The sequence below is a fragment of the Orcinus orca genome, chromosome 20, assembly GCF_937001465.1.
Source record: "Orcinus orca chromosome 20, mOrcOrc1.1, whole genome shotgun sequence".
In the NCBI taxonomy this organism is placed as follows: Eukaryota; Metazoa; Chordata; class Mammalia; order Artiodactyla; family Delphinidae; genus Orcinus; species Orcinus orca.
In genome coordinates, this window is record NC_064578.1 from 14,640,211 (window position 1) to 14,666,420 (window position 26,210).

General features: G+C 37.7%; 1 protein-coding gene across 1 annotated transcript in view; it reads right to left on the reverse strand.

Moving 5' to 3' along the window:
- Window positions 1–26,210, reverse strand: part of AP1G1 (adaptor related protein complex 1 subunit gamma 1) — an 81,015-nt gene that overhangs the window by 41,252 nt on the left and 13,553 nt on the right. The window contains exons 2-3 of the mRNA XM_004273232.3: window positions 12,962–13,165; window positions 828–952 (exon numbers count right to left, since the gene is read on the reverse strand). Coding sequence (XP_004273280.1) covers window positions 828–952; window positions 12,962–13,162 — 326 coding nt within the window. The 5' untranslated portion in view covers window positions 13,163–13,165. The remainder of the gene's footprint in view (window positions 1–827; window positions 953–12,961; window positions 13,166–26,210) is intronic.

Genomic DNA, 26,210 nt, shown 5'->3' on the forward strand with positions numbered 1-26,210 from the left:
TGCTCTAGAGCCCGTGAGCCACAACTACAGAGCCTGCGAGCCACAACTACTGAGCCCACGTGCCTAGAGCCCATGCTCCACAACAAGAGAAGCCACTGCAATGAGAAGCCCGCCCACCGCAATGAAGAGTAGCCCCCCCTCGCTGCAACTAGAGCAAGCCCGCACGCAGCAACAAACACCCAACGCAGCCAAAAATAAATAAATTAATTTAAAAAAAAAAAGAGATACTGAGAACTGTTAATTCCCTACTCACAGGTCCTCTAATTTCTCCAGAATGGCAAGCATTAACTTTGTAAGTTAAACACATAACTGGACTAGTAAATCAGTAAAGCACCCATTAGAGAAAAAAGGACTTATACACAAAAATTCACAGGGCTAAATATAATTCCCAGCAACTGAAATCTGGGATTAGACTGCTGACAAACAAGACCTCTCTTTTTACCTTTAAATGGTATTTATTAAGAATATACACTGGTAATTATTTAATAAACACAATGTTTCATTACTCATGGTATTCAAAAAAATATATGATAAGAAAGCTCAGATTTACCAATGCTCTTTCTATTCTATGAAAGTCCAAATGCTTATTCATGGCTAAATAGTTGCTATGACTCAAGATGTACAGCAATACCTTCAGTTAAATTATCCCCTACAGAAGTTTTAATCCTTTGCTTAGCCTCTTTACATATAAGCTATAGAACCAAAAGCAGCTCAGATACATTCTAGACAGTAAATAGAAAATCAATAAATAGAAGCTTTTTATGTCTTATTATAAAAAAGACCTAAAAGTACAAAGTAGTTATTGGAAGAAAGAAATTAAGACTTACTTCTTGATACAGTTGGTCATGAGAAGATGGACATCTTGTCTTTCATCTAACAGCAGCATTGCCCCTAAATAGCCAATGCGTTTGTCTGTGAATTTTTGAGAGGCGATAAGCTTGAGGCACTCCAACTACAAATAAAAAATAAATAAATAATTTTTAAAAAGAAAGAAAGAAAAAAGGAAAAGAAAAAAATTAAGAAATTGCTACCATAATCAGGAAAGCAATGTTTTTAACCCAGAGTCAATGGTTAACTAAAGTACATAGTTATAACCTGTATCATCAAACCACCTAAATAAAACCAAATAAAAGGCAAAGGTTTAAGACCGTTCAATATCTTGATCATAATAATCAAGTTCTGGAATAGATCATCTTGTCAAGGTGGTATTTGCCATCCAAATAATCTGTGAAGTTTACCTTAGATCTACATATTCATACAAACTACTAAAGTGTTGTCATAAGGTTTTAATAAACCTAATTCCTAATTTAATTCCCAGGTTATATTAAACGAGCACCAAGCTCTTGTGTGTATTTAATGTCTGGTTCCTATTGTGAATATCAAAAACTCAGTAATTGGAAACATACCAAGGTGCCAAACAGTGTCCTAAACACCAGGAATGTACAACTGAAGAAGAGATAGACAATAACTAACTTTAACATAATGTGGAAAGTGCTACACTTAGGGCTCGAACCAAGTACTATGGAGAGGTGAGGTTTTAGAAATCAAATACAGAAGTAAACACACACAAGCCAGAGGAAAACCCAGTAATGGAATTAACCTAAAATGTTTTATATGATTTCTTCTTTACATAATTCTTCTTTACACAATCCTCAGAGCTTAAGAATCCGTGTAGTTATTTACAATAGCCAAGACATGGAAACAAGCCAAGTGCCCATCAACAGATGATTGGTTTAAGATGTGGTGTGTGTGTGTATAAAAATATATATGTATATATACATATAATGGAATATTAGTCATAAAAAAGAATGAAATAGTACCATTTGCAGCAACATGGATGGACCTAGAGATTATCATATTAAGTGAAGTAAGTCAGAGAAAGACGAACGTTATTTGATATCACTTATATGTGGAATCTAAAAAATAATACAAATTAATCTACTTACAAAACAGAAACAGACTCAGGAAATAGAAAACTTATGGTTACCAAAGGGGAAAGAGAGAGGGAGAGGGATAAATTAGGAGTAATTAACAGATACAAACTACTACACATAAAATAGATAAGGAACAAGGATTTACTGTATAGCACAGGAAACTATATTCAATATCTTGTAATAACTTATAATGGAAAATAATCTGAAAAAATATATATATATATAAAAAACTCAATCACTTTGCTATACACCTGAGACAATATTGTAAATCAACAATACTTCAATTAAAAAAAAGAGTCCTTGTATTTAAACAGTTTGTCTCTCTACTTAGCCTTTCTTGAACATCACAGTCACTCTGATATACTTTATCATTCCATCTTGACTAACATGGAAGAGGCCAAACATTCCCTCTCGGGCAGTGGTTTACAAAGGGCATACACAAGTTAGACTCTTCAAGAGGGGTTTTTCAAACTATGCTCCCATTTAGAATCACTGTATTCCAAGGAAAGGGGCTCAGATGCAGACTGGTGTAGACAGGAATGTAAGATCACATGAGACTACTTCCCACACGAATCTGCCTGTAAGTATGAAAGTCAAACTGAGAAATGTAAAAGAGTTTACAAATAAACCTGTTTCGAGCTATCTAAAAACTGCTCTCTCAACGTACCTACAATGAAAACACCTAAAGGTTGTGGGATGACTACACCATCATGAGCAAGTCAAAGAAGCCTCAAAGGGAGAATAACCAGGATCCCAAGGAAAACTGAAATGCCTCTGAGATCAACAAAGATTATCTAACAACCCTTCCCTTCCGTCTACACATTCAACTTAAATTTCAAAAACAACTTCTGAAATAGAAGATGTTTATAGTCATTCTTACAATGTCAGCAGAAAAATTACTGCTGAGGTGAATGAGAAAATCACAAGTTAAAATGTTATTAGAAAAATCTTTCTCTTTTTCAAACTGAAGGTTTTTAAATCTTCCCATTTAATCATTCTATAAATAAGTATTTTAGCAGTAGAAGAAAATGTTCTAAGAATCAGGTATCACTGAAATGTTTATCATCCTCACTGAATCATGCTTCAGGCAAACAGCAAACATTACACAAACTATCCAAATTTTTTTTCTTAAGGTGAACTAATGAGAAGGACACTCAGGCATTAATATTACTTCATATTTTTAAAGGCCAAGTTTTAAGACATTCACACTAAAAGTCATTGATGACTGGTGAGTACAATTTGTTGCTTTTTGTGACAGCTGTTAAAACTTACCTAATAACTAAATAGCCAAAAGAAAAACTAAAATTAAAGGGACAAATACTAAATTAATTCTTTTCTAATATTTCCTGTTGGTACAGTGACTTTGCTCTAAGAATGAGCTGCTGTTTTTTTTTGAAGGTGACAAATTTGCGGGGAAAATACAAGATTATATACTGGAAATGGCCTCTGAAATACATACTCCAGTGAAGGATTAACTCTGATCTCACTTCACACTTACAGTGGCCAGCAAACAGAGCTCAGACTGTACCACGTGTCATCATTAAAAGTGTTATCAAGGTTTTCAAATGTTGAAAAAGAAAATGATTGGAGGAGAATACAATGGGATGTCAGTAAATGTGAGGAGAGGGCATCCACTTTTGAGCAGCAATCACTAAAAACACAACTCAACACTTACATGAGTTACAGAACAGAAAAAAAATAGTAACCAATTAAATGTATCTACCCCTTAGACAACAACCTCAACTTTCATCTAGTACTACTGCTCCTCGCTTAAAGCTACTTGAAACCGTCACCTGAAACACTGCTAACCCACAAACCTGGCTTTAAATCCACCATAAACAGTCCACCACCAAGGTAACAGAAAACTTTTGCTTTTACCCCAAACTCTTTGAGCAAAAGACAAATGACAAACTTGGAAAAAATATTTGCAACTCATTTCACAGACACGAAATCCTATACAACAGGATTCTACAAACTTATTTTTAAAAAGACCAACAACGGGGCTTCCCTGGTGGCGCAGTGATTGAGAGTCCGCCTGCCGATGCAGGGGACACAGGTTCGTGCCCCGGTCCAGGAAGATCCCACATGCTGCAGAGCGGCTGGGCCCGTGAGCCATGGCTGCTGAGCCTGTGCGTCCAGAGCCTGTGCTCCGCAACGGGAGAGGCCTCAACAGTGAAAGGCCCGCGTATCGCCAAAAAAAGACCAACAACGAATATAAAAAGTCAAAGAATTTGAACAGACAGTTCAAACTAAGAAATAATTCAAACATACAAAATGAAGTTCAATCTCCTCATGAAACAAATGCAAACCCATCTAGGAAAATTAACTAAAACATCATTGACCTGTACACCTGAAAAGGGTGTGTTATATGATGTGCAAAATATGATTCAATGAAGTTATTAAAAAAGAAAAAGAGGGCTTCCCTGGTGGCGCAGTGGTTAAGAATCCGCCTGCCAATGCAGACGACATGGGTTCGAGCCCTGGTCTGGGAAGATCCCACATGCCGCGGAGCAACTAGCCCCGTGAGTCACAATTACTGAGCCTGCGCATCTAGAGCCTGTGCTCCGCAAGGGGAGAGGCCGCGATAGTGAGAGGCCTGCGCACCGCGATGAGGAGTGGCCCCCACTTGCCGCAACTAGAGAAAGCCCTCGCACAGAAACGAAGAGCCAACACAGCCAAAAATAAATAAATTAATTAATTAAAAAAAAAAAGAAATGCAAATCAAAACCATATTGAGATACCACTTTTTAACCTATTATATTAGCAAAGATAAAAAACTGTCATAACAGTGCAAGGACATTAGTAACGGCAGTATAAACTGGCACAAGATGCAGTAAGAAAGATTTGGTCTATCTAAATTACAAACACACATACCCTTTGACTCAACAAATCCACTTTTAGGAACTTACAATGCATTTATATTCACACATGAGCAAAATAATGGATATTATTCCATTGTAGTATTACTTTAAACAGTAAGATTGAAAACAAATGTCCATTAATAAGACATCAGTTAAATAGATTCACACATATAACAGAATATTATGCTGTATTTACTACCATGAGCATGTCAATAAAGTTGGAAAAAAATAAGTACAAGGAAGCTTATATATTGGTATGGGTTAATCTTCAAGACAGATTAATAAGGGGACAGTGCATACAGTATGTTACAATATATTTTTGGAAGAGGTGAGAATATACATGTCCATTGCCTGGAGATGTATAAAGTGTCTCTAGAAGTATAGTCAAGAAATGAATACAAGTTGCCTATAAGGAAGGAAACTAAGTGATTGGAAGAGGATAGAAAGCAGAGATTTCATCATATATCCTTTTGTATCCTTTAAATTTTGCATCGATGAACTGTCATCATTTATTTCAAAGATAAATAACATTGGGCTGGGAGAGAAAAAACTGCAGGATAAAGAGAACTTACATCTAACTTGTAGTTAGAAAAGTTAATACAATAATATTATAATTAAAAAGGAAAAAAACAACTGAAATCATTTGTTCCCCCTCCAAAGTTAAACATGTATTTCAAAAAATAGCAAAAAAGCATTTGAGTCTTGGAATCATTTCATGAAAAAGCCTTTGAAAAATTTAAGAAAATCATATGAAAATATAACTCAGTAAATGGAAACTACCTTTTAAAGATAACTTAAATTCATAATGAGCAATTACTGTGCTCCCTTCTTATCTCTATTCCCCACAAGGGCTGTGCTCTTTTCTGCTGACAGTTATTTTGTATTCTTCACCTACTATCAATTTCTTCCTTAACAAACGGTCTTAATATATTGATACTTGCTTACCCACAGCAACCTTCTCCCTCTCCCCCCACCTACATCCCAAAGGGTTGACTGTGGTAACTCTTTGCTACTCACTGATTTTATATTTATTTTCCAAGTGTTTTGAGACACTGTGGTTTTCCTTTAATTTAGAAAGCTCCTGCTGTGTCCAAACCAATGTGCTAGTCATTCTCACTGACACACAGAAAGACACATAAAAGAAAACCAGCATTTGAATATTTATCATAACATATGATAGATATATACCGTGACAGTCATGCACAAGCTACTGTGAAAACAAAGTAGGAAGGCCACCCAATTCAGGTTAGAAACTAAGAAAACATCTGAGAAAGGTTTCTATCTCTTTATATAACACTTAGTGGAACAGAAAGAAACCAGTTAGGAGCTTTGCCTCTCTTATCCTGGTTCTAGCTAAGAGACCTAAGTGAGTTATTTCAACAATCTGGGCCTAGTTTCCTTATCACTTAGGTAACTGAGCCACATCATGGAAGACAGCACCCTAACAGCTGTCCTACACTCCATGTCTTCCAAGGCAAATAGTCCCTAATTCTCTCCAGCTGATCCTTGAATTTTTCTCAGAATATTTTCTCAGCAGAAGCATTCCAGAGAGCCATAAGCAACAAGCCTTAAGGGACTGAAGTTATCAGCCTCCTTTAGAACAAATACAGTTCCTTAAAAATCACTAATCAAAATCACCTGGGAGGGTTCTAAGATTCTTTTATATATATATATATATATATATATATGTCACCCCCAGGATATTCTGATGAAGTAGATTTGAGAGAAAGCCTAACAACTTAATTTTTACATACTTTTCCTAGATGACTCAATGCTCCAATTTTCCTTGAATTTCAAAGCAATTTTTAATAGGAGAACTTTACCAAGTTTCTGGCCTTGTTACATTTTTCTGAAGCAAGTACAAATATATTGCCTTTTATCAGCATTTAATTTGGTTGCCCTTTAGAAAAAGCTGCACTCATTTTGTTAGCTTTTAGAACAATTTCCCAAAAGGTCAAATGCACATATACATTTGCTTTTAATTTAACATTGAGCTTTATGATGTGAACAACCATCTTGATGAAAAGATGCAATTAAAATATTGTAAACATTAACGGATCTGCAACTGATTGGTTAGGTCTTAGTTATTTGTATTTCATTTTAATGCTCAGAAATAACTTTCCAGTTTATACACATACACACACACACACACACACTCACTCACTCACACACACACAATTTTTGAAGAACAAGATTATAACTGCTTTACCACTGTGTAGCTTGGCAACATAAAATCTACATGGACCAGAGCCTGTTTTTTCATTCTTCTGGCATTAACATTCCTATTGTATCCCATTTTTTTTTCTCTTGAGAAAATTTATCATGAAATATTTTACTCAAAAATTTGACCCACCAACGAGCTTTATCAAATCTTAACATTTTACCCTATTTATTTTAATAAATTTAATATTACAAATTCAACTTAATCCCTCTGAATATTCTGCCTCAATCTGTTCCCTCTCTCTATCCCAGGACTGACCAAAACTCAAAACTGCTGTTGATCATTGTCATGTCATGTCCTTAGCTATACATGTAGAGACAATTGTTTCTGAATGTTTTAAACTTTACACAAAGTATCATATTGTATTCCTGCTCTTTTCACTCAACATCTTTTGAGCACTACTCACATCCAGACAAGAAGCTCTAATTCAGTCATATTCATTGCTATAGAGCATCCCATGTATGAATATACAACTTACCTATTCATTTTTTTAAATAAATTAATTTTTTTAATTTATTTTATTTTTGGCTGTGTTGGGTCTTCGTTGCTGCACGTGGGCTTTCTCTAGTTGTGGCGAGCAGGGGCTACTCTTCGTTGCAGTGCGTGGGCTTCTCATTGCCGTGGCTTCTCCTGTTGCGGAGCACAGACTCTAGGCACGTGGGCTTCAGTAGTTGTGTCACACGGGCTCAGTAGTTGTGGCTCACGGGCTCTAGAGCGCAGGCTCAGCAGTTGTGGCACACAGGCTTAGCTGCTCCGTGGCATGTAGGATCTTCCCAGAGCAGGGCTCAAACCCACGTCCCCTGCATTGGCAGGCAGATTCTTAACCACTGCGCCACCAGGGAAGCCCAACCTACCTATTCTTTTTGTGGAGATACAGATTGTTCCCAATGCTTTCCTTACAGAAACAAAACTACAATGAACACTTATAAAACGTCTCTTTTTAAACAAACAAGGAGCCTTGATCAGATTCAGGTTTATCAGTTTTTCTTTTGTTTTGATTTAGCAAATATAATTCACAGGTGGTGGTATGAACTTTCATCAGGAGGCATATAATTATTTCTGGTGGTTGTCTCTCCTGTGACATGAGCAGCACTGGCGATCATCAGGAATTGCAAAATGGTAATATCCTAATTCTTCCATTCCTTCTTCATTAGCTGGATTATTCCTCTAAGGAGCAATTTCTCTATGTATACCATTGGATCACCAATAGTTCCTTCAGAAGGAACTTAGCAATAATTCCTTTACAAGGAACTACGGGTAAGGAAAGGCAGGATAAATGTTTGTTTCTTTCATTTATCAGTTTTCAAAATAATGAGTCAGTTCCCTAGTATCCTCCAAAGATGACCAATGAAGTTTTCAAAAAATTTTTAAATTATTATGAACTCACTGATATAAACTTACTTGTTATGTTACAACTACAATTATTACTTTTATTAAAAGCTCAAACTTTCTCATTTTGAGGCATGACAGCCTCCTCTTGTGGTTACCATATCCTTTTAAAATGACCTCTGTAGTTTTTCTTGCCTTCTGGTACAGTACAACAGTCCAAGCTTATTTTGTACATTTCCTGCCCCAGATTTGGGATCAGCCATCTTTCTAATGGGCCTGACCCTTTTAGAATAAAAGGGTATTTGGAGACCACAATCTGAGCTTAAGTGTGCTCAAGGCAAGGATGCCTACTATCACCTCTTCTTTTCAATATTGTTCTACATGTACAGTATAATAAGGAAATAAGAAAATGTTTAAGGATGGAAAAGGAAGGGAACTGCCATCATTTGCAGACAGTATTGTTGACCATATGGAAACAATAGAGTCCACAGGGACTCTTAGAACTAAGTAATGTTGCTAGGCAGATAAATAGACAAAAATCAATTATATTTCTATATACCTACAACATAATTATTAAAAAATTTAAAGAATGCTATTTCCAATAGGAACAAGAGCTCCAAGGAACCTAGCAATAAGTTTCACCAAAGATGTGTAAGACCTTATGGAGAATACTGTAAAACTTTAGAGAACCTAAGGAAGTGAAATGCTATACTATACTATACTGATGGAGAGGAAGACTATTGCAGACAGGTAATTGGGTACAGCAGGCCAGGATGGAACTGGGGAGAAACAGAACGCATGCCCAGCCTGGAGAAGGTCCCTAGCCTACTACTACCACGTGAAAATGTGGATCCAGTGTTGCCAAATCCTCTGACTTTCTCAGAGAAACTAGAAATCCAGATTTCCATGAGAAGTTCTTTGATTTTTATACATAGGCAGCAAACTCAAAACAATTTTAAGTACTGTGCAGGACAAACAAAATACATCTGTGAAGAATTTGGGCCCTGAGTCACCATTTTCTACTCCTGCAATCTACCCACTTCTTCAGATATTCAACTTTATTTCTGGGTTGTGTTTAAGCCAGACACGTGAAAGGTTACACACCCTACAGGAAATCTATCATTGCTTTTGTTGTAAAAATGTTGAGGATATTGTCTCTTACATTACTAAAAGAGCCCTAAATAAAAGACCCATGAAAGAACATCCCTTTTAGAATTCAGTGCTTTTCCTAAATTTTGTTTGCTGTCCCTTAGGAAATGGTAAAATTGGTAACGTCTGACAGTTTTTTAAGAACAAAACATAAATGTTTAACATTTATTAATTTAATTAACCTTTAGAATAACCCTATAAAGTAGTATCACAAATATCCCCATTTTACATATGAGGAAACAAGAAAGGTTAATAGGTTCTTGCTCAAAACCACACAGACAGCAAAGTAACAAAGCCAATTCACATCGAGGCAGTCTGGTTCCCGCAACTGTGCTCTTAAATTCTAGTAATAACAACCACATAACTGAATCTTTTTTTTCTTGCCTGAGCTGCCTCCCTAACAGCAACTACACAGGCCTTGTGTTCTGAATTCTTCCTTCTCCTAACTCTTACCTTCTACTATTCTTTTTCCCTTTTAAATAGATGCTGGTAACATATGCCATCTCAAATCCTTTTTACTGCAAGGCAGGGCTAAAATAGTTAACTTAAAGCAAATAGCTATTTATAGATTTAAACTAAACACAAAGAATGAATAGGTTTTAGAGTTATACAAGGTTGAGTCACTTAAGTCACTTAAACTCTAAATTTCAGTTTAAATAAGTCACTTAAACCCTAAATTTCAGTTTCCTCATCTGTACTATGAGGATACTATCTACCTCATGGGTTTTATTGTAAAATTTAAATAAGACTCTTAAAATATGGTTACTAGAAATTTTTAAATTATACATCTGGCTCATATTTAATTTCTGTTGTACAGTATCATGTTAGATACTGCAGTGAAAAAGAAACAGGTGAAATTACTTTAATAATATATTTTATTCAGCCCAATATATCTAAAATATCATTTCAACATATAATCAGCATATAAATTATTAGTTAGCTATTTTACATCTTTCTTTTGTACTAAGGCTTCTAAATACAGTATGTGTTTTACACTTACAGCACATCTTAATTTGTACACTACATATCCATCAGAAATATGTGAACTGTATTTAGATTTCATAAAACTCACAATTGATAAATAGATTCACATACCCAAGTTTTAAAACATATTTAAAAGTTTTCCAATAACTGCATCAAGTACCCACCCAAAATTTATTTTCCTTTAATATTCACCTCAGTTGAACTAGCCACATTTCCAAAGACCAGTGGCTACACAACTAGTGGCTATCATAATGAACAGTGCACATCTAACAAATAAAATGCAATTAAAGGCTGGCTGTTTTTACACATAATTAAATGAAAATGACACTGTGATTCATACATGCAGGAGAGAGAATCTTGATAGGAACCTTTTTATGGGTACATTATAAAGGCAATTCCAATGGGTAGGGTGCCAAATTACTGATACGGATAGGGCCGTGACTTATTCAGAGGGAATGTTTGAATTCCCTTATCCAAACAGAATGAGGGCCTTAAAATTATGATTCCTATTCCCACTCAGAAAAATCTTTATTTTTTTTGTATCAAAACTTTCCTTGAGTGTGAACACTCTCCGCCTAAGACTTAAATGTTTTATCTAATTAAGTTCCAAAACACCTAGACAGACCTGAAAAGCAGTTTTATTTAAACATGTTATAAAAATAAATCTTAGAGATATATAGAGAAAACTCCTTTACAAAATGAAATATCACCAAAGTCTATCCTATGATTTTAAATTCAAGAGTTTGTCTTTAAAGTACACCCTTTGGGGTTTCCCTGGTGGTGCAGTGGTTGAGAGTCCGCCTGCCGACGCAGGGGACACAGGTTCGTGCCCCGGTCTGGGAAGATCCCACATGCCGCGGAGCGGCTGGGCCCGTGAGCCATGGCCGCTGAGCCTGCGCGTCCGGAGCCTGTGCTCTGCAACGGGAGAGGCCACAACAGTGAGAGGCCCGCGTACCGCAAAAATAAATAAATAAATAAATAAATAAAGTACACCCTTTGGAGTATATAAATCTACTGTTTCCATGATGTTAACAGCAGTACACTCTGAGTGGAAGGATTAGGAGTCTTCCCTTCACTTGACTATTTAACTTAATGAGTCTACTTAAAATCAACCAAAAAGAATATATGAATATCTACTTGCTTTATACTAATTATGTCACATACTACATGCATAACCACACCTAGATCCATTTCTGATATAGTAAAAGCATATGACGTTTATTTATAGAAGACAGCTGTTGTTTTTGACTGCCTAGTATCTGGTCCTTTCCTCTGATATTGACACCTCAATTTTCCTTTGGGGAATTAATGCTCTCCCACTCTCAACCATGTTATTTCTAGAGAGGCTGATCTCATTTCCTGCCCCAAAATGAGCATAAAAGTAACCCAGGTCAGCCTGGTAAAATTCAATCCCATTACTTTTGCTCCTGACGCACAGGCTCAGCGGATGGCTCACGGGCCCAGCCGCTCCGCGGCATGTGGGATTCTCCCAGGCCAGGGCACGAATCCGTGTCCCCTGCATCAGCAGGCGGACTCTCAACCACTGCGCCACCAGGGAAGCCCAATCCCATTACTTTTTTGTTTTAACCTAAGGGTGAGGGAATTTCCTTCCACTGAAGTTAATGAGCTGAACAGAAGATAAACTGATGACCATCTTTCCTGATAAATATATCAAAACATTAACAACATTATCTTTGAATAATGCAAATATGGGTAGTATTTTTTTCTACTTGTACCTAATATTGCACATTGTTTCTTTTAATTTTGCAGTCTTTTCCATAAAAAGACTACTTAGCATATAATTAAATTCTTAAGTGAAATAAAATTCAATAGCATTCATAAGAATTAAAAAACAACCCACTATACCCTTCTCTGTGACTCAATCTCCACATACAAACGTGGAAAGAAGAAAGCACTTATCACCAAGAATATCATGCCCAGACTGGCTGTATGTGTTTGTATGTGGGAGCAAATCAAGAGGCAGACCTGTACAGTGGTTATAGCTATCAAGGAATGAGGTAATTAGGACAAAATCGTTAAATCCTATTACTTGGCAACCACCTAATTTCTTTTACTTAAAAACATCTGTCGGAGTGTTCCTCATAGTATCACTGCACTGAGGAAATAATTAAGAAAACATTTAGCAAACTTTCCTTAAATGTATACTCATTATAGTCCAGGCCCTCTGTCAGAACAATCACAATCTACTGGTTAATCCCGGTCAATCTTTAAACTCACTGCCACCATTAAAACATACCCTAATCCACATAATGAGAGATTCCCAATGGAAAGGAATTGATGGCAATAGCATGCCTTCCCAGGTCTGCAGCTTTCTCTCTCAATTCTACCCTCAGTCCACAATAATCAGACTACAAGGACATCAAAAATAGCCTGTCCTCCCCAACAGGAAAGACTAACAATCCCTGACCTATTGACATTAAAATAAGAGTACCCTTGCTAGATGTGGTCTCAGCCCAGCCTACCTGTCCAAAGTGAGCAGGGTAGCCCAGCATGTGCATATATAGTAATTTTGCCACATTCCGACACCGGTATGTATTGTCTTCTTCTCTAAAAGATGACCGAATTGCAGCACATTCTTTCTGGATCATTTCTCGTTCTTCGGCTTGGGTTCGGGCTGTCCGGATGGTCCGGATCAGCTCCCGCAATCTGATGGGGGCTGGCATCCTCTGGATATGGAAAGACATTAAATAAAGACGTTCACATTTTTTACTACCAAAACCATTCACACAACTTCCCACACACATTTCTGATTTTTAAGAATTTAAGACTTGCTGAGTCCAGTAATACAAAGTTCCAGCAAAGCTATTACATACAAACCCCTCAATTCATTAAACCTCTGGAAAGAACACAAATAAAAATGTTAAGTATTAACTAAAGCAAAATAAGACATAAAATACACCAATGACGTAAAGCCTATCACTAATATCAAACTATCTTAGGAACTAACTCAACCCAAATCTTTAGGCGATCCTTAAATTAAGGAAAGGCCTATGCCTAACCTTTAAGAAGATAGATATTTTCTGCTCAACTGTTGTTAAACTCAACAAAGCTCAACAAAGTATCAGAGAAATACTGAATATGATCATAATTAAAGCTCAATTCAACAAAATGAAAGTTTAGGAGAAAAGACCAAATATCAGATTTAAACACCTTTCCAAGAAGCATAATCATCTCAGTATCCTAGGTACTCTTTGAAAATGTGATGAGGAAAAAAATAATAAACTGATCTCAGCATACAAAACTGTCAACTGAAAAAAACGCACAACCTAAGAGCTGAGAACTATGTTTTATTCAGGGCATTACTGATGCCCAGGATACGGCATCTCAGATAGCTCTTCCGAAGAAGTAAGGGAGAAGCGAGGATATATAGGAGGTTTTGCTGTGGAAAAAAAACATGTAGTTGAACATCAAAAGATGACTGCTAATCCCAAAAACAGACGTCTCAAGGTAATGATTTTAGTGCTTATCTATGTATGGGAAGATGCAAGAGTCTGGGCTGACTGAAATCATTCCTTTGATATGCATCTTAACTATCTAGGGCCCGTATCCTGTTTTTCTCCATCCTGAATTCCCCTCAAGGTGCACCATGCGGGACAGCTGCAGTGGCTGATGGTTTCACAGCTACAACATCCTTTGTTTACTGAAATGGCAGGTGACAAATTTTTGTCCAAAACACTACTGGTGTCATATTCTCATGAATATTTTTTAAAGTAATAATAATAACAGAGGACCTATAATAGACAAAACAATTACGAAAATTAAAAAAAAAACCCACAGGTGGAGAATTTGCACTACCTAATTTCAAGAAATACTACAAAGCTACAGTAATCCAGACACTGTGGAACTTAATTTAAGGACAGACAGAGAATAATGGAGCAAAACAGAAAGTTTAGGAATAGACCTACACAAATATGTTCAACTGATTTTCAACAAAGGGGCCAAGGTTATTCAATGGGAGGAAGGATAGTCTTTCAACAAATGGTGCTGGCACAACTGGATATCTACATGAGAAGAAAAAAATTAACCCTGGACCCTAACCTCACACAATATACAAAAATTAACTTAAAATGGGACACAGAAGGAAATCTTTGGAAATGTGAGTTTAAGCAATCATTTCATACACAAGCAAAAAATACAAAAGAAATAATTAATAACTCGCATTTTATAAAAATTTTTAACTTTTACCCTTCAAAAGATGTCATTATAAAAATAAGGCAAGCCACAGAAAGAGAAATAATACAATTCCTATCCTACAAAGGACTTGTATTTAGAATATATACTTCTACAACTCAAAAATAAAACAATCTTACTTAAAAATGGGGAAAAGATTTGAATAGACACTTCTCAAAAGAAGGTGTATGAATGGCTGTAAGCACATGAAAAGATGCTAACATCATCAGTCAGCAGGGAAATGCAAATTAAACTATAAAGAGATATCACTCCACACCATTAGAATGGCTAAAATTGTAGGCAAAAATATAGAACAAATGAACTTTCACAGACTGCTCACGGGAATGTAAAATGGTTCAAATACTTTGGAAAACAGTTTGGCAACTTCATATAACGTTAAATATACACTTGGCATATGATTCAGCAAATCCACTCCGTATTTACCCAAGAGAAATGAAAATATATATTCTCACCAAGACATGTACACAAATGTTCAAAGAAGCTTCATTTATAATTGCCACAAACTGGAAACAACCCAAATGTCCATAAACAGGTGAATCATAATCAGTATCCCCCTATAAAAGAATACTTCTCAGAATAAAACAGAACCAATACACAACATACAAGAGTCTCAAAAACATTCTGCTGAGCAAAAGAAACAAGAACAAGAGAGTACATGTTGTATGATTTCACTTATATGAAACTCTAAGAAAGACAAGTCTCACCTACAGTGATGGCAAAGAGATCAATGATTACCTGGGAGGATAAAGATAGGGACTGGACTGGGATGCAAGGAAACCTTCTGCGGTGATAGAAATGGATATATGCACTTCTTGAAATTCACCAAACTGTATACTTAAAACAGTTGCATTTTATTTTATACATATTATACCTCAAAGTTAAGAAAAATGATAGAATTAGATAATCATTACAATCACCTTCAGTACATATTAGCTGTGGAATCCTAAACCAATGACTTTCAATGTTGTTCTAATCTAATATACCAGGAGGATGTCCCACTCCAATCAGTTCACTATGGTATCAATCCTCAAGGTAGGGATAGTACATTAGGAATTTAGAAAAGTTCCCTAGGTATTGATATGCTCTGGTATATTGGCCCTCTTAAGATTGTGTGTCCTAAACTATGCAAAACTACCTGTATAAGGCTGTTTTGTTACTTTTTTTTATATATAAATTTATTTTATTTATTTATTTTTGGCTGTGTTGGGTCTTCGTTGCTGCCTGCAGGCTTTCTCTAGTTGGGGTGAGCAGGGGCCACTCTTCGTTGCAGTGTGCGGGCTCTCATTGCGGTGGCTTCTCTTGTTGCAGAGCATGGGTTCTAGACACGTGGGCTACAGTAGTTGTGGTTCGTGGGCTCTAGAGTGCAGAGCTCAGTAGTTGTGGCGCACGAGCTTAGTTGCTCCGCAGCATGTGGGATATTCCAGGACCAGGGCTCGAACCCATGTCCCTTACACTGGCAGGCAGATTCTTAACCACTGCGCCACCAGGGAAGCCCCTGTTTTGTTACTTTTTAAAAGAACTATTCAAGGGTCTAGAGTTTGTAGTTTACAAAGCACTTTTACATTTATTATCTTCATCATCTCATTTGTTCCTTAGATCATTTTGAAGTAAGGGCAGAAAATCATTATCCCCACTTTGCCTTTGATGAAACTTGGTCTTAGAGCAACTATTCAACTTGCTTAACGTCACAAAGGCGGTAGCTGACAGAGCTAGCACCTGAACCTGGTATTAAAACTCCAAGAGTTCTTCCCAATACTTCAAAAATAAACATTATATTGGAACTTCCCCAGCAGTCCAGTGGTTAAGACTCAGCACTTCCAATGCAGGGGGACATAAGATCTCACATGCCGTGCGGTGCGGCCAAAAAAAAAATTTTTTTTAATAAATAAATAAACATTATATATACATGAAATAATATGATTGCTAGGATTTGTTTTAAACTACTCCCGGGGGAGGAACTTCCCTGGTGGTCCAGGGTTTAAGAATCCGCCTTCCAATGTAGGGGACGCACGTTTGATCCCTGGTCGAGGATCTAAGCCCGTGTGCCACAACTAGAGAGAAGCCCAAGCACCGCAACAAAGAGCCCGCACACAAAGAAGGATCCCGCATGCCGCGATGAAGATCCCAAGTGCCGCAACTAAGACTCAACGCAGCAATAAATAAATAAATAAATATTAAAAAAAGAAAATACTCCCGGGGGAAAAAATATTGAGGAAGGAAAATAGGAGAGAAAAATATGCAACAAAATGGGCAAAATATTGATCACTGATGAAGGTATATGATAAATACATGATGGTACATTATATTATTCTCTATTTTCATGTGTATTAGAAATTGTTCATAACCAAAAGCTTTTTAAAAGTCAAAAAGCCTCAACAGAGGCTCCCCTGGTGGCGCAGTGGTTGAGAGTCTGCCTGCCGATGCAGGGGACACGGGTTCGTGCCCTGGTCCAGGAAGATCCCACATGCTGCGGGGCGGCTGGGCCCGTGAGCCATGGCCGCTGAGCCTGCGCCTCCGGAGCCTGTGCTCCGCAACGGGAGAGACCACAACAGTGAGAGGCCCGCGTACCAGAAAAAAAAAAAAAACCCTCGACAAACAAGGCATTTCAATCCTTAAAATTTTTCATAAATAATAAAAAATATTAATAGAGATCTAAATAAAGAACTACTTTTCACAATAACCATAAATACCACGAACTTCAGGACAAAACAAAATTTAAGGGTAAGCAAAACCAACATACTCTATATTCTTCCAACACAGTGAAATATAAGAAAAGCATAAAACTACTACAGCTCTCAGAGATCAAGAGCTAAATATAAAATCAGTTTTCAACTGTCTAAAGCCCAGTCACTGTACTTTCTTTCCTTCTTCTTTTTTTTTTTTTTTTATCTTTTGGCCATTCTGTGCAGATGTGGGAGCTTATTCCCTGACCAGGGATCGAACCCATGCCCCCTGCACTGGAAGCATGGAGTCTTAACCACTGGACTGCCAGGGAAGTCCCTGTACTTTCAAAGAGAATAGTATTTATTATCAACCCTAACTTGGTGTGTAGGGAAAAAGAGAAATCTAAAAATCAATCGAGATTAATGGTAATACTCTGCTAAGAAATAACTTCTCTCTAGGAAGACCTCAATGATTCTACAGAGCAAACAAAGACTATCAGAAAAAGCCTAAATCTAGTCCCAAAACGTGTAGTCCAGTGGGAAAAATCACAAAAGTTTAAGCCAGCTGAGAGAAAAACAAGTTACCTGGAGCAATTTCTCAGCTATCAGCCTCAGAATCACAGAAATATAGTTTATTCCACTAGCTTTTTTTTTTTTTTGGCCGCACCATGCGGCATGTGGGATCTTAGTTCCCCGACCAGGGATCAAACCTGCGGGCCTTGCACTGGAAGCACAGAGTCTTAACCACTGGACCACCAGGAAAGTCTCAGAGCCACTACCTTTCTATGGAAGAAACTGAGGATGCAGGATGTTAACTACCTCGCACAAGGTCACAGAATTAGTTGCTAAGGCTGCCTCTAGCTTAGAGAAAAGCAGTAATTTTTTTTCCCTTGGGCTATGACAACTTACTACTACTTGACTTCTTTATATATCACAGGAAAATATCTTAACAGGTGTCAACTAAAAAAATGCACATGGAAGTTGAGAATTATGTTTTATTTGAGGCATTACTGGAGACTATAGCCAGGGATAGAGCCTCTCAGACAGCTCTGAGGGACTGCTCCAAAGAGGTAATGGAGAAGCCAGGACACATGAGTTTTTGTAGGAAACAAAACAAAACAAAAAGAAACAGGTAGTTAAACATCAAAAGATGTTAATCACAGGGCTTCCCTGGTGGCCGCAGTGGTGGAGAGTCCGCCTGCCGATGCAGGGGACACGAGTTCGTGCCCTGGTCTGGGAAGATCCCACATGCCGCGGAGCGGCTAGGCCCATGAGCCATGGCCGCTGAGCCTGTGTGTCCAGAGTGCTCCGCAACCGGAGAGGCCACAACAGTGAGCGGCCAGCGTACCATAAAAAGAAAAAAAAAAAAGATGTTAATCACAAAAAACAGACATCTTAAGTTAATGATTTTAGTGCTTTTCTATGTATGGGAAAATGCAAGCGTCTAGGTTTACTGAAATCATTCCTTTGATATGCATCTTAACTACTGAGGGCTGGTATCCTGTTTTTCTCCATCCTGAATTCCCTTCAGGGTGCACCACTGGGGGGCTGCAGGGGCAACAGTGGCTGATGGCTTGATGGCTGGAAACGCTCTTTGTTTACTGAAATGGCAGGCAACAGTTTTTTTTTTGTCCACATAGGCATGAATGAAAAACAAAAGTTTATTTACATAGTACTGAATTTAGTATATTTCAGAATATATTCTAAGATCAAAACTAAACAAAAAGTTCTAGTTCCAGTGAAGATGGGTATAAACAACACTCCGTGGAGACTCCTTCCTCTCTCTCCTCTGAATGCAACTAAAATCCTCGACAAAATGCATGCCACAGCTACCTGAGGACTCTGAAAAATAAATGACAGCAAGCGGACTGGAGAAAGAGAGCAGAATTTTAAGTTCCCTCAAACTGGCAAGAAGCTATCATTTTCCTCCAGTATTGCCCAGCCTGTACCCAAGGGCAGCCCAAAACCCAGAAGTGCTCGCTGGGTACAGAGAAGGAACTCTAAGAAAAACCCTCTCTTTCTGGTCCAAGGCGCAGGGAAAGAAATATAAAGGACAATGGAGGAAAAGGCTCTCTTTTGTTTAGTTTTGTCCTTCACTCCATCCGTGCCCCTAGGCAATACTGCAACGGTGCTGGCTGTGGCAGAAAAGCAATGGCAGAAACAGCCAGGCAGGCACCTAGAAACGGGGAAAGGGAGACTCTGCTCTTCTGACCAGAGGAGCTGTGATCCTAAGAGCATGGCATAAGTCACTCCCTATCCTCCCACTGCTTGATAAAGGGTGAATTCGCCAAGAAAATACAACAATCCTAATTGCAAACGTATTCGACAGTAGTGCTAAAACATATATGAGGCAAAAATTGACGGATATGAAAGGAAAAATAAACCACCACTCAATTATAGTTAGAGACTTCAACATGCTTTCTAAGAATAGAACTATAGACAGAGTATCAGCAAAGGTGTAAAAGACGTGAATGCCACTGGCAACTAACTGGATCTAACCAATATCTATAGAACACCCCAACCAACAAAAACAGAATATACATTCTTCTCAATTACAGAACATTCACCAAGATAGACCATGTCTTGGGCCATTAAAAAAAAAAGGGAATTCCCAGGCGGTCCAGTGGTTAAGAGTCGGTGCTTTCACTGCCGTGGCCGGGGTTCAATCCCTGGTTGGGGAACTGAGATTCCGCAAGCCACGCAGCCAAAAAAAAAATTAATAAATTTAAACGAATGGAAATTATACAAAATATGGTCTCTGACTGTAAGGGAATTAAACTAGAAATCAGTAACAGAAAGCTAACTGTAAAACTCTCTGTGTACTTGGAAATTAAACAATACATTCCGAAATAATCCATGGGTAAAAGAGGAAATATCAAGGGAAATTCGTAAATACAGTGAACAAAAACATAAACACACATCAAAATCTGAGTTATACACTAAAGCAGTGCTTAATGGGAAACATACAGCATTAAATGCTTGTATAAGAACAGAAGAAACATGTCAACAATCTGACAATATAAGGTTCTACTTTAAGAAACTAGAGGGAATTCCCTGGCAGTCCAGTGGTTAGGACTCCAAGCTTTCACTGCTGAGGGTACGGTTCAATCCAGGTCATCCGTGGTCAACCCTGGTCGGGGAACTAAGATCCCGTGAGCTGTGTGGTGCAGCAAAAAAAAAAAACCAAAACAATACTAGAAGAATAGCAAAATAAACCCAAAAGAACTAAAAAAAAGCAAATAATAATAATTTTTTAAAATCCAGAAATCAATTAAATTAAAAACAAAAAAATATATCAAGTCAATGAAACCAAAACCTGGTTCTCTGAAAAGACCAATAAAATTGATGAACCTCTGACCAGACGATAAAACAGAAACAATACAAATTACCAATTATTAGGAATGAAAGAGGGGATATCACCACAAACATCAGAAGGATAATTAGGTAATAGTATGAACAACTCAATGCACATCACACCTGGACATCCATATGCCAAAAAAAAAAGAACCTTGACCTAAATTTCACACCTATTAACTCAAAATGGATCATAGATCTAAATGTAAAACATACAACTATAAAACTTTTAGAAGAAAATATAGGAGAAAACCTTCATGACCTGGGGTTAGGCAGAATTCTTAGACATCAAACCAAAGGCACAACCCACAAAAGAAAAAAATGATAAAACTGTACTTTTTTTTCATAAAAAGTACAAACTTTTGTGCTATGAAAAACACTACTAAGAAAATGAAAAGACAAGTTACAGAGACTGGGATATTTGCAAATCACATATCAACAAAGGACATGTTATGTATTCAGAACATATAAAGAACTCTTCGCGGTACATGAGCCTCTCACTGTCACGGCCTCTCCCGTTGCGGAGCACAGGCTCCGGACGCGCAGGCCCAGCGGCCACAGCTCACGGGCCCAGCCGCTCCGCGGCATGTGGGATCCTCCTGGACCGGGGCACGAACCCGCGTCCCCTGCATCAGCAGGCGGACTGTCAACCACTGCGCCACCAGGGAAGCCCTAAAGAACTCTTAAAAACACAACAGTTAAAACAAACCAACCCAGTTTTTTAAAACAGGCAAAAGATTAAAATGGATACTTTACCAAAAAGGTATAAGGATAATAAATAAGCATATTTAAAAGATGCTCAACTACATTAGGCATTAGAGAAATACAAATTAAAACCACAGTAAGATACTGCTACACACCTATTAGAGTGGCTAAAACACCAAGTGCTGGGGAGGATGCAGAGCAAATGGAACTCTCATATACCGCTGGAGGGGATGCAAAATGGTACTGCCATTCTGGAAAACAGTTTGACAGTTTCTTATGAACTTAAAACATACGCTTACCATATGACCCAGCAATCCCACAACTTGGAATTTATCATAGAAAAATGAAAACTTTTGTTCACACAAAAACCTATACATGAATGTTTATAGAAACTCTGTTCATAACTGCCAAAAACTGGAAATAAAATGCGGTAAATCCATAAAAATGTAACACTATGTAGCAATTTAAAAGGGAACAAACTATTGCTACATGGCATTACACAGCTCTAAGGTATTATGCCTAATGAAAGAAAACTGTCTCAGAAAAGGTTACATATTGAATGATTCCATTTATATGAAATTCTCAAGAAGACAAAACTATAATGATGGAGAACAGATCAATGGTTGCCAGAGGTTAAGGTTGGGGAGACTAAAAAGGGACAGCCTGTGGAAGTTTTTCTGAGATGATAGAACTGTATGCTAATTGTGGTGGTTATTACATAAAGCTATACATGTGTTAAAGTTCACAGGACTGTACACTTCAAAAAAGGTCGATTTTACTGTATGTTAACTAAAAAATTAGAGTTTTTAAAAAGTAAACAAAAAAGCCTTCAATTAAACAATTTAGACCTATTTGACCAGGTATAATAATATACACTTGGGATATTAAGTAGGCTAGTGAGAAAGTTACTAATTGTTCCAACCTGCTTTAAGACACATTTAACTGCTAATAAAACAAAACTGTTCAGCCTATAAAAGATAATAGCAAACCCTTATTTAAGGGGTGGCTGAAGGCAGGTCTCACCTGAAAGATGAAGTCATGTTCTTTGCCAGTAAAGTAGGGATGGGTGACAGGGAACTAAAAGGTGCTCTACTGAGCTAACCCCCATGAAGGTGTGAAGGTGTCAAGCTGTCTAGAAAGGAGTTCCTGAGTGGCATGTTGAAACGTAGTGCTTTCCAAACACAGGCAGGTCAGAAAAGGTGTCTGTTAAGCCTGTTAAGCTATATCCCTTTTGGACTTCTAAACAGGTGAACTGAGACTAAAAGAGGATAATGCTTTAATTACATGGAGAGGGACAATGACAAATCTTTGAGTACTTGTATTTCTCTTTATTTCTACCTTAGGGCTTCCCTGGTGGCGCAGTGGTTAAGAATCCGCCTGCCAATTCAGGGTACACGGGTTCGAGCCCTGGTCCAGGAAGATACCACATGCTGCGGAGCAACTAAGCCCGTGCGCCACAACTACTGAGCCTGCGCTCTAGAGCTCACGAGCCACAACTACTGAGCCCGCATGCCACAACTACTGAAGCCTGCACGCCTAGAGCCCGTGCTCCACAACAAGAGAAGCCATCATAATGAGAAGCCCACGCACCACAACGAAGAATAGCCCCTGCTCACCGCAACTAGAGAAAGCCCGCGTGCAGCAAAAAAGACACAACACAGCCAAACATAAATAAACAAAACTATATTTCTACCTTAGATATGTAAGAAAGTCTATTCTAAAATTCCAGCCATTTCAAATCCTGCAAAAGAGAAAATCAAAAAGCTTGCATCTGGTCTTCCCTGGTGGCGCAGTGGTTCAGAGTCTGCCTGCCAATGCAGGGGACACTGGTTCGAGGCCTGGTCTGGGAGGATCCCACATGCCGTGGAGCAACGAGGCCCGTGAGCCACAACTACTGAGCCTGCGCGTCTGGAGCTTGTGCTCCACAACAAGAGAGGCAGCGACAGTGAGAGGCCCGTGCACCACTATTAAGAGTGGCCCCCGCTTGCTGCAACTAGAGAAAGCCCACGCACAGAAACGAAGACCCAACAGAGCCAAAAATAAATAAATAAAATTGAAAAAAAAAAAGCTTGTGTGTATGTTTTGGCCAAATCACTGAAAGGAGGGAGGCACACCACAGGAACTATGCATTGGAAGTAGTAGCAATTAAAGTCAAAGAATTAACAAATGGAAGGAAAAATTACTGGGCTACAGAATTGGGCCTAGTAAGGTAGCCTCTCCTCTGGCCTCCTCCCCAAGTCTTCTTACATTAATAAACCTTAGAGATTATGGTTTTATATTCTGAATGAAGATTTTGAATGACAAAGTTCTTAAATCTTTCAAATACATACTCTTAACATGTTGAATATCCCTCAGACACTGTTTCTACAAAGAACATATTTAAAAGAAATGTTAGCACCAAAACAATAAAAGAAAGATCCTAATAATCAACCACCATTGTCGGCCAAGCTACCTAAGGCAAAACCTCCAGACTTCTCCAAGTCTCTGTTCCATCAACTAAAAAATAAGGGTATCGAATCAGCTTTAAAAATCTGTGGGGGACTTCCCTGGCGGTGCAGTGGTTAAGAATCTGCCTGCCAACGCAGGGGACATGGGTCAGAGCCCTGGTCCAGGAAGATCCCACATGCTGCAGAGCAACTAAACCCGTGTGCCACAACTACTGAGCCTGTGCTCTAGAGCCCACGAGCCACAACTATTGAGCCCACATGCTGCAACTACTGAAGCTGCCTAGAGCCCATGCTCCGCAACAAGAGAAGCCACCACAATGAGAAGCCCACACACCGCAAAGAACAGTAACCCCATTCACCACAACTAGAGAAAGCGTGCATGCAGCAATGAAGACCCAATGCAGCCAAAAATAAATTAAAAAAAAAAAAAAAAGAGCTGTTGGAGAAAGTTCACAACTCTTTCAAAAACAAAAATCTATGAGAACAAATATTTGATGATCACATTACATATCATCCCATTCTCAGTTTGTCAATTTTAAAAGTATCATTATTTATAAATCAAAGGTACTCCCTTTATTTGACTGTACAGTCAAAGCATCTGTACAAGCATCTCTGTACAAGGAAAAAATAAACTAAACCAAACTTCAATAAGGAACAAAATATCATATACTATACTTAACTGAAATACAGCCATTAAGTTTGAGAATCTTGAATTCAGAAAGCAGCAGGATCAAGGTCTTTAATCAGAAAATGAAAATGAAAAAAAAAAGTTTAACAGTTCAGGGCCCATTAGACTACAGTTATAAAACAGAGAATACAACATCATAAATGACATCAACATTAGTATTTAAATCCATTTCAAAATGGAAAGGGAGAATGTAAAAACTTTGGAATCAGAAGTTAGCTTCGTGCACCTCTTCGTTTTCCTCCTTGTTCAATTCAATTAGTCACACTACCTCAGAGATGACCTAAGTAACACGTAAGGGAAACACGTTATACCAGTAAGTGCCAATCACTCATTCAACAAATATTTGCTGAGCATTCTCTATGCCAGGCATTGCAATAGGTGCTGGGGACTGGCAAGGACACAGTCTCTGTCCTTAAGATCTCAGTCTACTGAGGAAAACAGATTTTTAAATTGCAGCCACACAATAAAAAGCAGAAATTGCTAATCAATGACAGAACAGAAAATTGTATTTATGATAAGCCAAATTTTGTCATGGCCAAACTAACTCAATATAATTAGAAATTTTTTCTTTTGTGAAATTTAGTGATTTCTGGATCAGCATGATGACCCTGGAGTAAAATTACCTAGGTTTGAACCCCAGCTCCACCACTTATTAGCTGTGTGTCCTTGTGTAAATGGCTTAACCTCTCAGAGTTGTGTCCTCATCTGCAAAATGGGGGGCGGGAGTGTGTGTGAAGTACCTACCTCAATGGATTGTTACAAGAATTAAATCAGAATACATGTAAAATTCTTAGCAAAGTGCCTGGCACCCAGTAATCACTAAACAAATGTTGGCCATAATGCTGGCTATATGAACAAATTATTCTTGCATAAAATAATTGAGCAAAAATAAGTTGAAGAAAGATACACAGTATCAATACTTATAAAGGTTTAAAACACATGAAAGTGCCTATTCTTTAGAGATACTACAAAAATGCATTAAGAGTATATGTATAACTGAATCACTTTGCTGTATACCTGAAACACTGTAAATCAACTATACTTCAATTTTAAAAATGCAGTAAGAGAATAAGAAAGAACATGAATGTAAAAGATAACGGTCAAATCCAACACAGCGGCACATCTGGGAGGGAGGGGAATATGATCGGGGCAGTGATACACAGGAAACTTCAGCTATACTAGTGATGTTTTATTTCTTAGACTAGGTAGTAGGTAAGTGAAGGTTTATTATTTTCCATAAGCTTTATATCTGAAACATTTCTAAAAATTAGGTTCAAATACATCTAATCTATGTAATGAATGTTGCAGACTATGTAACATACTTTTATTACAGTGTTGAGGATTTCCTTATTTTTTGAAAGTTTTTACTTGCTTTTCAAAATACTCAAAAACCACGAGATTCCTTAAAATACAACAGCTTAAACACCTATCATAAAAAACAATAAACTCTATGCTTTTTAAAAAAATTTGTAAGAATATAATGTATATAGTAATGACTCAGCTATATGGAACATAGCTGAGAATCCAAAACACATTTTCATAATCTCGTGCAGCCAATAGAGAGCATCACATCAACACACACCTACACAGAATATCTACTTTACTCTATTTGCAGGTTCTTATTCAGCCTTTTCCAGAATAGAACAAATTAGAAAACTAGAGC